The sequence below is a fragment of the Spironucleus salmonicida genome, chromosome 5 (genome assembly GCF_000497125.1).
Source record: "Spironucleus salmonicida strain ATCC 50377 chromosome 5, whole genome shotgun sequence".
NCBI lineage: Eukaryota > Fornicata > Diplomonadida > Hexamitidae > Spironucleus > Spironucleus salmonicida.
In genome coordinates this window covers 427,944-439,733 of record NC_090600.1, presented here as the reverse complement: position 1 = coordinate 439,733, position 11,790 = coordinate 427,944, and the positions used below count along the sequence as shown (strand labels likewise).

The 11,790-nt window shown below is 31.9% G+C and overlaps 9 protein-coding genes across 9 annotated transcripts; 5 read left to right on the top strand and 4 right to left on the bottom strand. All coding sequences in view use genetic code 6, as the record gives it.

The window, feature by feature from the left end:
- Positions 1-35: 35 nt before the first annotated feature.
- Positions 36-758, top strand: SS50377_24854 (uncharacterized protein; the record flags this gene model as incomplete). The annotated part of the gene is made up of 1 exon (XM_067908693.1): positions 36-758. One exon carries the CDS (start codon positions 36-38, stop codon positions 756-758), a length of 723 nt encoding a protein of 240 aa, XP_067763514.1.
- Positions 759-1,068: 310 nt separating this feature from the next.
- SS50377_24853 (uncharacterized protein) lies at positions 1,069-1,356 on the top strand (the record flags this gene model as incomplete). Its single annotated transcript, XM_067908692.1, has 1 exon — positions 1,069-1,356. The coding sequence occupies one exon, from the start codon at positions 1,069-1,071 to the stop codon at positions 1,354-1,356; it is 288 nt and encodes a 95-aa protein (XP_067763513.1).
- A 664-nt stretch (positions 1,357-2,020) lies between these two features.
- SS50377_24852 (uncharacterized protein) lies at positions 2,021-2,281 on the bottom strand (the record flags this gene model as incomplete). The annotated part of the gene is made up of 1 exon (XM_067908691.1): positions 2,021-2,281. The coding sequence occupies one exon, from the start codon at positions 2,279-2,281 to the stop codon at positions 2,021-2,023; it is 261 nt and encodes an 86-aa protein (XP_067763512.1).
- A 339-nt stretch (positions 2,282-2,620) lies between these two features.
- Positions 2,621-2,872, bottom strand: SS50377_24851 (uncharacterized protein; the record flags this gene model as incomplete). The annotated part of the gene is made up of 1 exon (XM_067908690.1): positions 2,621-2,872. One exon carries the CDS (start codon positions 2,870-2,872, stop codon positions 2,621-2,623), a length of 252 nt encoding a protein of 83 aa, XP_067763511.1.
- A 522-nt stretch (positions 2,873-3,394) lies between these two features.
- On the top strand, positions 3,395-5,998 carry SS50377_24850 (uncharacterized protein; the record flags this gene model as incomplete). Its single annotated transcript, XM_067908689.1, has 1 exon — positions 3,395-5,998. The coding sequence occupies one exon, from the start codon at positions 3,395-3,397 to the stop codon at positions 5,996-5,998; it is 2,604 nt and encodes an 867-aa protein (XP_067763510.1).
- Positions 5,999-6,002: 4 nt separating this feature from the next.
- On the bottom strand, positions 6,003-6,305 carry SS50377_24849 (uncharacterized protein; the record flags this gene model as incomplete). The annotated part of the gene is made up of 1 exon (XM_067908688.1): positions 6,003-6,305. The coding sequence occupies one exon, from the start codon at positions 6,303-6,305 to the stop codon at positions 6,003-6,005; it is 303 nt and encodes a 100-aa protein (XP_067763509.1).
- A 1,132-nt stretch (positions 6,306-7,437) lies between these two features.
- Positions 7,438-9,681, bottom strand: SS50377_24848 (Kinesin-like protein; the record flags this gene model as incomplete). Its single annotated transcript, XM_067908687.1, has 1 exon — positions 7,438-9,681. One exon carries the CDS (start codon positions 9,679-9,681, stop codon positions 7,438-7,440), a length of 2,244 nt encoding a protein of 747 aa, XP_067763508.1.
- Positions 9,682-10,388: 707 nt separating this feature from the next.
- On the top strand, positions 10,389-11,243 carry SS50377_24847 (uncharacterized protein; the record flags this gene model as incomplete). Its single annotated transcript, XM_067908686.1, has 1 exon — positions 10,389-11,243. One exon carries the CDS (start codon positions 10,389-10,391, stop codon positions 11,241-11,243), a length of 855 nt encoding a protein of 284 aa, XP_067763507.1.
- Positions 11,244-11,315: 72 nt separating this feature from the next.
- Positions 11,316-11,789, top strand: SS50377_24846 (uncharacterized protein; the record flags this gene model as incomplete). Its single annotated transcript, XM_067908685.1, has 1 exon — positions 11,316-11,789. One exon carries the CDS (start codon positions 11,316-11,318, stop codon positions 11,787-11,789), a length of 474 nt encoding a protein of 157 aa, XP_067763506.1.
- Between the last annotated feature and the right edge of the window lies 1 nt (position 11,790).

The window sequence follows — 11,790 nt, the reverse complement described above, 5'->3', positions numbered from 1 at the left end:
ATTTTTATTTTTTGTTATAATTTTTCTTTCCTATAATGCATTTAAAGCCTCATTAATTAAATTTTTTCTCGTAATTCGAAGGAAAATTTTTTGTTTATAGTAATAATAAAGGATATGAAATTAGTAGAGAACTAGAAGTACTCTAAACGTTCACAATTAATGTAACGCTTCCAGAAACAAATTAATCAAATATTTACTAAACCCATAACAATCAGGCTATTATTAACAAAAATATATATGAATTTAATGGTAAAGATATTATATTTTTAAAGTCACTGAACTTAGAGTCGTTTCCTACAATTTCAAAAAAGTAATAATTTGTATGCAAAGGTATACTCTATAATATTAACAAACAAGTGGCTGCTCATTTAACTTTTATTCCAAACTAAGATCACAAACTATACTTCTTTAATTCTATGTATGCTATTGACACGGAAGAAGAAACTGCATTTTTTGATGAAAATTTCATAAATAATTAAGAAAACGACAGCCAAATCAAAGGCATACTATTAACATATAAAAATTATATAATAGATGATATGTATAGTTATTTTGATATTAAATCAGGAAGTATAGTATACCCTATTAGTCATTTCATTGATCTGATCAAATATTAGTTTATTAATGATTAGGGTGATTTAGATCTAAAGCCTGAAATAGTAGATGAGTACGAAAACTATGATTACTTGGACGAACCTGTAACCAATATGTTTGGATTTTAAAAATTAAAAATAAGTAATAAATTAGATTAATAATGATAATTTTTGTTTTACATATTTAAATATATAATAAGCAAGATAATGTAATTGTATACTAGAAGTAGTTATTGATAACTATACATATAATAAATAACTAATAATAAATGTATTTAAATATAGATAATTTTGTTATCAAGTAATTATTGATATATAAATCTATTATGTACTAGTAAATTTCATTTTCGTATACCTTTTATTTAATTTATTTATTACATACTAAATAGATCTTAGAAACTTTCATATATTTAGTAATTTTAGTATTAGTATTAGTGTAAATGTAAGGTTTTATTAGTTTTTCAATTCCCTCAAAATGGGTAGCACTTAAAATTAAGAACCTTTACCATTATCCAGAACATTATCCGAGAATTTTGCTCCTAGCTCTAAATAAGTTTATACGTCAGCTAGAAGAATCAAAATTAGGGCCCGTATTTAATACTATTTAGAAGAACAAGATATTGCCTAATTCACTCGTTAAAGATAATATGTCGACAATGAAATAGCTAAAAGTTAACAAAAATTACTCACACCATCTAGTTCAGGGTATAAATTATGCGAAGAAGTTCCATTTCCCAGTCGACGAGTTTCTGATGCTAACTGATTAGTGATATAAATTACTTTTAATTAACATAATATTTGATAATTCCCTACAGATAGTAAATAATTACTATTAATTTAAAACTACCCTCTGTTATTATTTTCTTCAACTGTAGTAAAAACTAGAAAGAAAGGTTATTGTCTACTATTTTAAATAACATTAATCATTTCTGATGCATTTATAACATATTATTGTAATTATTGATCATATTAGTCATTGTAAAAGTATTTAAATATATATGACACCATTAACATTGAATATGTGTTGTATCACAATTAGAGAAGGTAGTTCTTTAAATTTTATTTACATCAAATATTTTAAGTCTAATTATATTAAGTTTGAACCAGGGATTGATAATTTTTTTCATTTATTATTAAAAAGCAACTAAAATTATCAATAATAGAAATATAACTAAAAATACATTTTTAAAAGCTTGATATCACTTCAACAAAATAAAAATGATAATTATTCTTCACAAGACGAAGCATTATCACTTAATAGATTGATCTAATAATGCTCCTTTAATAATCATAATTTAAATGAAATTTAATAAGTGGAACTATATTATTAGAAAAATAGTTATTATCGAAAATTGACAAACCGTAGTATTATTTTTTATAGTTAGGTCTCGCTATATAATATAATTAAAACACTTAATAAGGGTAAATCACTCTCGATAACAATCAATGAGTTTTGCTAATTAAAGATCTTAGCCAGTCCATAATCTAATATAAATTTAGCATCCCTGAAATTATGGTTTACGTCCAACAGTTGCAAAACGTTTGATAAAATTCTTCAAAATAATAGCTGCCACAATATTGACTTGCTTATAATTTCTAGCAATTATATAAGTATTCTAGTCAAAAAACTAAGTTATTTATACTAAATCAAGTTGAATATTCCCCATAAGGTGTTATGTGTACTTCATGTTAAATAATTTTTTTTTTGCAAAGCTAAAAATTTAGTCTTCAATTTGATTGATATTTGTTAATATATTCAAAAAATTATCAAGAATATATAATTTTCTTTCATCATCTGTGAGTAAATCGTTTTTTCTAAGTAAATAAAAGATAATTGGTGCAAGACCATGAATTTATAGTATATTTTCTGATAATGATAGTTAAGATGACTAAACTATTTATACTTCATATTTAAAATGAAGACTTTATTAAATTTCTGAGAATACTGAATGATAAAATTAATTTGGAACAATAATATTCATTAGGAAGGAATGAAAAGGTATCTAAAATACAATAAAAAGAATATTTCAGAATGTTAATCTTCCGGAGCTTCTTGCTCTATTAAGCTTAGATCTTACTGACTCGTGTTCTATCCATGAACTCCTCAGTTACTAAGTAGATTCCCCAAGTTAACCTCCTAGTCCTATAGTTTAACCCTTAATATACATGCACGGACTAGCTCTTGATAGTTATCTACTAAAATCTGGTGTAGATGATCTTAAAAATTTTGGTCTATGACAGACAAGTGATGTGTTCATATACTTTTGTGATATATTCATTTAAAAAGAACGGCTGTTCATATAATGTATAGAGTATAATACTTATCTTTAAATAAACTGTTTCTGAAACCCTATTAAATCTTATCAATCATTTATTATTATTCTTATTATATAGGAATATATTTTAGTTCATAGTCATTCAATTATATAATTAAATTTAAGTTATAATCTTTTATAAATAATGAGAATGTTGAAATAACACTCTTCTCAATATCTAAAAAATCTATAGTTGAGTTATGGAATAAAATGTATTGAAGAGCCCGTGAAAAAGTCTAAAGAAGAGGTTAGGTGGTAAAATTTCCGAAATAAGTTAGATTAACGTTTTTTGTTAATAGACGAGTTTGATAAATAAATAAGTTAGTTGGATATAAGCTTATTAGATCTTAAGGAAGATATGACATAAACTCACTAGCTTTAGTAATAACAAATTGCATAGTTAACTAGACATGAATGATCAAGATTATATATAAATATTATATAATTAAACTATAGAATTCGGATAAGTAAATTCTTCATTTCACAATGGACTTAGCACGTGCATGTTCAACCTTAATTGATAAAGAGTAGTAGAGAAATTTATCAAAGTAAGCTATCTTATTAATCTAGGAATAAATCGATGAATAAAATATTTCATAAGTAGTTTCTGCTGTGTATTCCTCAATGCGCTCAAAATTCGATGCTGTAAGATCAACTGCTGCTGAAATTCTGATAGACAATGTTCAAGAATTTATCTCATAAGATTTTGATTCTCTATTTTTCAACGTAACCTCCATAGTTGATACAAAGAATTTACCATTTGATACTTATGAAAAATCTGAAACTGTAAGGGAAGACCTGCTTACTGTTCTGCTTAAAATCATTATAAATATAGAAAAGACTCAAATATCATCTGTTTAGCTAGAAAAGTCTCACTAAAAATTCTCAGATGCAATTACTTCTATTCTTATTAAATAATCAACCGATAAATGTCCTAATTGCCGAATACAGACAGATAAATGTATATTTAGGTTTACACGAACATTTAAACATTTTTTAACAGAAACTTAAGTGTCTGATTTGAGCGAAGGAATAATTGCAACGTTCAATCACAATTAAAAAACAGTTAGATAACTTAATCTATAGGCATTTACATAAACGCACTTATCCACATAATCAAAATAAATTAACCGACATCTTTAAAAACTTCTTCCATTACTACTCAATGATCCACTTCTCACTGATTCACTAGCAGATGCCATGAAGATACTTCTTTTCAATCACATCGATCGACACATTTATGCCGATATATTTGCGGTACCGCTCTTATCAAATCTACATGAAATTTATTCTTTTAATATATTCCTCTCTTGCGGAGAATTTTATGTTTTAGAAACCAAGTAACATGACAAATTTTTACATTTACAGCAGGAAATTGAAAATACAGTAACAGGATAGGATGACAAATATGATGAATTTATTGCTAACTTTAATAAAAATTCAGCTCCACATTTTGACAAATAGCTCAATCTTGGTTGTAGAATTCTAGCTTAATAAGTCCTCGAAAAGCAACTTAATGCAATAATACGAGACTTAGAAAGTGTTCAAAATCATGTGAAACTTGCTAGCTCTCGTTTGCTTTGCAATTTAATTATTTTATCTCATAATTTTACAGCAAAATTTGGATAGAAATTTGCTAATTCACTTCAATTTTTGCTCCATGATGAATTTAATAAAGGCGAATTTGACCCTTTAATTGAACTAATGGCAGTGTTTTGTGCTCCAAATGACATATTAGGACAAATTAAGAAATAAATTTCTACATAAAGTGCTGAGAATTCACGATTTTTAAGCCGAATTTATGCATTTTTAGGAAGGTTTTTAATGTTCCGTGGAATGGAAAATACATTTTCCAACGAAATGCAGAATACTGATATTGAAGTTATTTTAACAATTTTAGCTAGTAGTGACTATTTGATGAATGAAGACTATTTGCTAGTTGTTAGCTAGAGCGTTTGCTGCGGTCATTTTTGTTAATTTTTGCAACAAAAACCTGATTTATTTACTTTGTTAAGTGAAGATTAATAACAAGTATTTTTCATTTTAGTTAGTGCAGTATACGTAAAATTGAGCAATTAAGAGCTTTTGACAGCCAAAAAGCACGTTTTTGATGAATTTATTGCAACCACTGCATTTAAAGTATCCAAAAAGCTCACAGAGGAGTTTATCTCTATTTTTGATTAATTTAAAGCTAATCTGAACTTTGCATTAGCACTCTAAACGATCAACTTGAATAGCGAAATTCTGAAAACTGACCGCCTCGTCATAAGATGCTAAATTTTTGCTCAGTTTTTGAACTTCACAAAACGCTTCGATTTCGCGACCAAAAATGCTCAAAAAGCAGTTAATATAGCAGTTAAAATGCTTAAAATTTCCGCTGACGTTGAAAAGATGAACCAGGATGTCCGTTTCGAATGTTTGGAATGCGTGCGAATTTTGAGCTAACAGATCAATCTGCGCTAAGATCAACTCATTTTCTTGATAAATGGCGTGTATTCCTGCACAACATGGCGCCACGGTGCTAGAAGTCCAAAATGTCTCGTAAAAGCAATTGAGATTTTAACAGTTTTGGTTGATAAGCAGCGTACTGAGCTTTGCCAGGCATTCCCTTATGCAGAGTGCGACAACTGCAGCGAGTTTGGGGCTACTTACGATCAGTTATTGAGTAGGATTTGTGTTAGCTTAGAGGATGATTGGCAGGCAGTGCGCGAGGTTGTTTTAGCACTCTGCGGTTAGTTTTTGTCGTATTGTTAACAGTTTGGTATGCGACCTGACGAACTCGGCTTGAAGCTTTGCTATCGCCTGGACGATGCCAAAGAAAGTATTACATTATCAGCCTTGGACCAGCTCCGTTAGCTAGTGGAAATATGTGAAAATAAGGGTATTGTCGACCAGCTGTACGGAAAAGACTAGATCATTGAGTTGCTTGTGACACATTGTGACGATCCCAATGTAAGAATTCGGGAAAAATGTGTGTGTCTGACCAAGGAATTTATAGTGAGAGAGGAATTTTGTGAGCGCGGGAAAGACAAGGCAAAACTAATGAACTGGCAGTATTTAGGAGAAAATGATAGGACTTGGTTGCAGTGATAGATCAATTCACTTCGGAGAGACCGCTTCCACAGCGGAGTCTAGTTGGGAGAGATACTTCTTAGCAGAGGATGATATCTGAGGATACAGGTGTCATAAGCTGCTGCTTTTTACGATACTCATTTTCTGACATCAAGGCTACTGTTCTATTGTACTCTTCAATATCTTGCTCTTCAAGATAATATCTAATTTTTGTTCTAATTTTGATTCTCTTAGCAGCACGGTACACTTGTTTTGAGGAGGGTGCAAATTCTTCCGATTATGCTCTTGGGCGGATATCAGGAGAATCACTTTGGCAGCTTCCCATTTATCAGTAGAAAGGCTATTCTACTATTTTATATTTAAAATAATATAATGGTTTATACAATAACTATTATCATTTTAACTAGATAATTATACCAAATTATAATTCAAGTAAAAAAGGTAGAACAAATTTTGTATATAAATATTTGTATCTGCATTATTTAGCTTTATGTTATACTAATTTTTCAAACCTACTCAGCATAGTTATATATCAAAAATATATCTACGGAAACTTCTATAGCTAATGTGAATCCACAAATAATGATAATAAATATATAATTAAACTTAAAATAATTATATTTACCTGTTTAAAGTGACTGAAAGAAAAAGCAGAGTTATATAATTACTAATTGTAAGTAAATTATTACAGGAGTGGGAATGATAAGAAGTATAATTCAAATAAAAATATAACTGAAATTAGTTTGGTATAATAAGTATAAACGGAAAACGTAATATTAGTTTTTATTAAAAGCTACATAATTTAGAATCCAATAAATATTCTAGCATGATCAAATTATTCTAATCTAGTAAAATGCATTTTACGTATAGAAATGATCAATTACATATACAAGTATGTTATCATGTATCAAATTAATTAAATAACAAAAATTACCAATATCATTTAATAAATTTATACAGATACAGGAAAATATAATATATTAAATATTATATTTTTTATAAAGAAATTCTGAGAATGCAAATTTAATATTAAATAAAATATAGTAATAGATTACATAGTATAAGACATCCATAGTAAATGCTGTGTACAGTACAACTATAGAAAGAATACATACTTGAGAATAACCTATCAGACTGACTGGTGTGCCGCCCGTTAAGGCTCGATCATCAAGAGGCCGGAGCCCTCGACTTCACGCTCAGCGCACCAGAGCAGGATCATCTTCTAGGCTGCGTTAATTTGAATAAAAATATTCGTGACTAAGTTGAAATAAAGAAAAGACCCCTTTAGAACAATCGCTGAAGGAGCGGTGTAGTAATTTATAATCAAATTTTTATGAAGTCTAATTATTTATTATATAATAATATTTAATCCTAATAAATAATATTTGATATTCGAGTTGTGCGATTAATGATATTTAATATATAATTGTAGTCATAAACATTAAACTCAATACAGATCAAATTCCCATTTTATCTTTCATTTCATAAAAAGCCTTAATATCATCCTCACAATCACCTACTCCTACGTTAAAATCAGTATCTTGTTTGATCCTTTAACTAACTACTTATACAGCATATTTATACCACCTTACAAAATCCTTCTTTATTTAAGTTTTACCTCTCCCTATTTCAGCCTCTAATCCCTCAACCTATGCCTTTGTTTCCCTAAGGCCTTAAACGCCTTCTTTATATTCACTACTTAATCCAGCTAATTTTTACTTTAAAAAGTCGCTTTCTTCAGTTTCACGACCAGAAATTTCAACAATTTTAAGAATTTCAGCTTTTAAATTTTCTGCTTACCCACGTTACTATTAAACTAAATTTGCAAGTTATTTTGCCTGTCCATAAAGTTCCTTTAACAGCTATTTTTAACTCGTAATTTCCCCATTATTATAATAAGTTTTGAGAAAATTTTAAAATAGAATCTATTCTGATTTCAGCGTTTAGAGTGTTAACGAAGCGATTGGAATTTTACATAGAGCACCTGGATTTGATAAAATTTAAGCTTTTATTTATTGTTCTGGAAGTGACTTCTATTGCTATTGCAAAACTTATGGGGGTGAATTCATAGAATTATTTTTTACTATAGATATTGAATTTGAGTTTTGGATAACTGTATTTTGCTAAAATGATGGATTTGGTGGAAATTCTACTTCATTTTATTCTGAAACTGGTCTAGATTAATAGTCTTATTCAATTTATTCGTAATCATACATAGGTCCTTTAACTTATTCCTTTTTAACATCAGCTTCACCTCCTACCATTTGTGTCAATATTTCAATTTCTGCATCTCTTTGTTGTAAAAGCTATTTCAAACGCTCTATTTCACTGTCCGATTCAAATACTTTTTAAGTCACTACTGGCTAGATTTATGCAGACTATTGTCCACCTTCTAAAATCATCAATTTCATCATCCTAATTCCTATTTATAGTTTCCACCAGCTACCAACATCTAACGTGAAGGATTAATCTGGGTTTGCTATATATGCATTTACAATCTCTCGAATTGTATTTTCTTCATCTTGTGAGATATTTTTATTAGCATTCGCGGAATCACCTTCTTTCAACAGTTTTAGTTCCTCCTTCAACCTTAAATTCTCCTCCTTAAGACGCTTTATCAAAAGTTTTGGATCTACATCCTCGTTAACTACAGCTGCATTCTTGATCATAGCCACATTCTATGCAAATTAACAAGTGGAGATTGTCTCCTGTAAATTGTACACCTCAAACCCCAGTGTAGCAAGCATGCAGGTCTTGCAGTTTCCACCCAGTGAGTCTCTGAGGAAGAACGTCATCATTGAGTTCCTATATGGTACATGTGGATCTTTTTTGGCTAAAGCATGGATAACCATTTCTAGGTAGAATAAGGAAGAATTGATATACTTTGCCTGTTCTAGAACTTTACCATCAGCACCAGTTTTACCAACTCTTTCTGAACCTGCCAAATCAACAAAATGGAATTTAGACTGCCGGATTACATCAGAATTAGCTTGCTTAGAGCGCAAATGCATAGTGAAAACACAGTGGGAGCGGGAGGATGCCTAATTTTGAGATGTAGCTGTCACAATTCTATTCAAATCGCCGTTCCATAGTACGTTTAAGGCAGCCTCGATATTGGCAGTTTGATGGGCAGAAAGACCTGAGACATGCATTTCTCCAGAGCCATCTTCTTGTAGTTTAACTTTTTCGAGGTCGTCCAACTAACGACTTTCTGACTATCCTGACTAGGACAGAAGATCGTATCCACCATCATTCATAATTTAGAGGTATGAGCAGAAGACAGAATACTCCCGCGTATCGTCCTGGGAGATGAGGTTGAAAAGATTTTCGATAGCTCTAGGCATAAGTCCTCGCTCCTTATAGGACGCCGTTCCACCGGTCATAGTATGGGTTTTTCCTGAACCAGTTTGGCCGTAGCAGAATACGGTGCAGTTTATTCCTTTAAGAAATTCTGGTAAAAGTGGCTTAACAAGATGGTCGTATATATCTTCTTACTTAGCTTGATCGTCATATATCCGCGAGTATTAGAAATTGTACTAAGATTTTTTATTTGGGTTATCGACTAATTTAGGTGGTTTGATTTGAAGGATATTATCGTTATAATCTACCTGATATAATTAATGTGCTTCTTCTCTTTTGCCTTACATTTAGGGGTTTGCACCTGCAGGGCGGATTCTACAATGAACTTGAATATTGCTCATTTTAAATATTAAGAAATTATTTGTATATAATATATAAATACAGTATTGTAATAAATTAAAAAATGAATTTAAATAGTAATTTTGTAATGATGAGACAAATTCTGATCCATCTGTTAACAAACTAAAGTATTTTATTGAACATGTTAATAATTTTAGATTACTTTGCTTACAGACACAATAAAAAACTATCTATGTATATTTATATTCCACAATTATACATATGCTATAATATCCAAACGAGTATTTTCTGACTACATTTTATCCCCCCTAGTGTTGTTGAAATATAGGAACGTAAAAACGTATATGTCCTATACTAAAAATTTATTATAATGATATATAACCTATTGTGAGATAAATAGAAGAGGTTGGATTATTTTATGTAAAACGAACTTATGTTAAATCAAAAATTACGCCAGTATTGAATAAATGTTTCTATCGGTATATTAAGTTGCCTAATATCCATTTCATGAGCTTCTGAACTATATATTTTGATTAGATTGCATATAAATTGGCACTAAATTTACTAAAAGCATTAAAGATTAAAACACGTAATATAGTTTCCAATTCTGTAATTTTAATATCAGATTAATATTAATAATGAAACACGCCTAACAACATCATAACCCAAATTTAAGCATTTCGGAAAATCTAACAAATTATAACATTATTATATATTATTTTCATATATTTTCTTCAATAATTTTAAAATGCGCCCAGTGTCTGCTTTTGACCACATTCAACAGAATCTTCAGTTTACTACACCCTCTATCTCCCGTGTCGTTTTAGCGGCATAAATCCTCACGACTTTTGATAATATCAAACAGCTGTTCAAGCAGCTTACGTCCTCGGAAGCGGCGGATCCAGTTTACACGGGCTTCCTCTCGAACTCGGCAGGCTATGCGTTCTGCCTCATCGAGGCGCCCCACGACAATCTCATCGACTTTTTGCGCCAGCTGCAGGTCCACACCGCCCGCTCGGAGACGCTGGTGCCCCACCACGCGCTGCTGACCTCCCAGAAGTTCTAAACGTCGCACCTGTTGTCCCAGCCAAAGATATTCACCTTTCTGGAGGACGTGGCGCAGCTGTGCCCCCGGTTTGAGTGCTTCACGGCCAGGCTCCCGCAGAACGAAGCAGACTACAAGCCGGCCGAGGCGGCGTGCTTCGTGAGCGTCAGCGCGCACAAGATGGCAGTGGTCATGAATTTGGCGATTGTCGACGACCTGATCATCGAGGACAAAATCAACGAGATGGGCGACGAGCTGCCCTGCTTTAGCTACTTTGAGCGATTTTGTGGCATTGCAGACTTGGGCGAGAAGGGAGAGAAGGGGACCGGCAAGCTGAGCTTCTGCGAGATCCCAGCGGAGCTGAAGGCGCAGTTTGACCAGTTAAGGGAGGACATGAGGGAGCAGAAGGAAGGGGGTGAAATCGACCAGATTTACGACCTGGACCAGTTTATCATAGAGCTGGTCAACAACGACTCGGTGAAACTTTTCGAGGACGAGAGTGCAAATCTGAACGAATCGTGGCTCTACGATAATCTGAAGCACATTTTAGGGTTGTGAAGAATGAGGAATTGTTTATGACGATTTTTACGGTTATTATATAGTACAGCATGCTAATGCTAAAATTGAACAATGTCGCTGGAGGACTTTTTGAAAGAGCAGAACTTTGTTTCCGTGAATTTGCTAAGAAGGGAGATAGGCGAGGATAAGACAAATCAGCTGCTGGAAGCTCCACAGATGCCGTACTTGTCGTTGCAGTTTGTAAACAAGAAAGCCTCTTTAGTATTCAACAAGGGGCCGGTTTACGCGTTCCTGACAGACGATGCATTCGACTACGATATAGAGGTCCTGTTCGAGGAGATAGTTAAGTTCGATGCGCTTTATAGCCAACGTGCCGACTGCCCACAGCATCGCAAGTAAGTCGCCTAAGAGAATTTGCCAAAGGAAACCGTTGAGCCGGAGCAGAAAGTAATCGACACGGCGGAAGACGCCTACGTGATATAGAGGTAGACAAAAATAAACGACCAGGGAGTAATTGCCACTACAAAGGTAGAGAAAAAGGTATAAAAGCAAAGCTCCATAATGGGCTTTCTAAAAAAGAAATGAG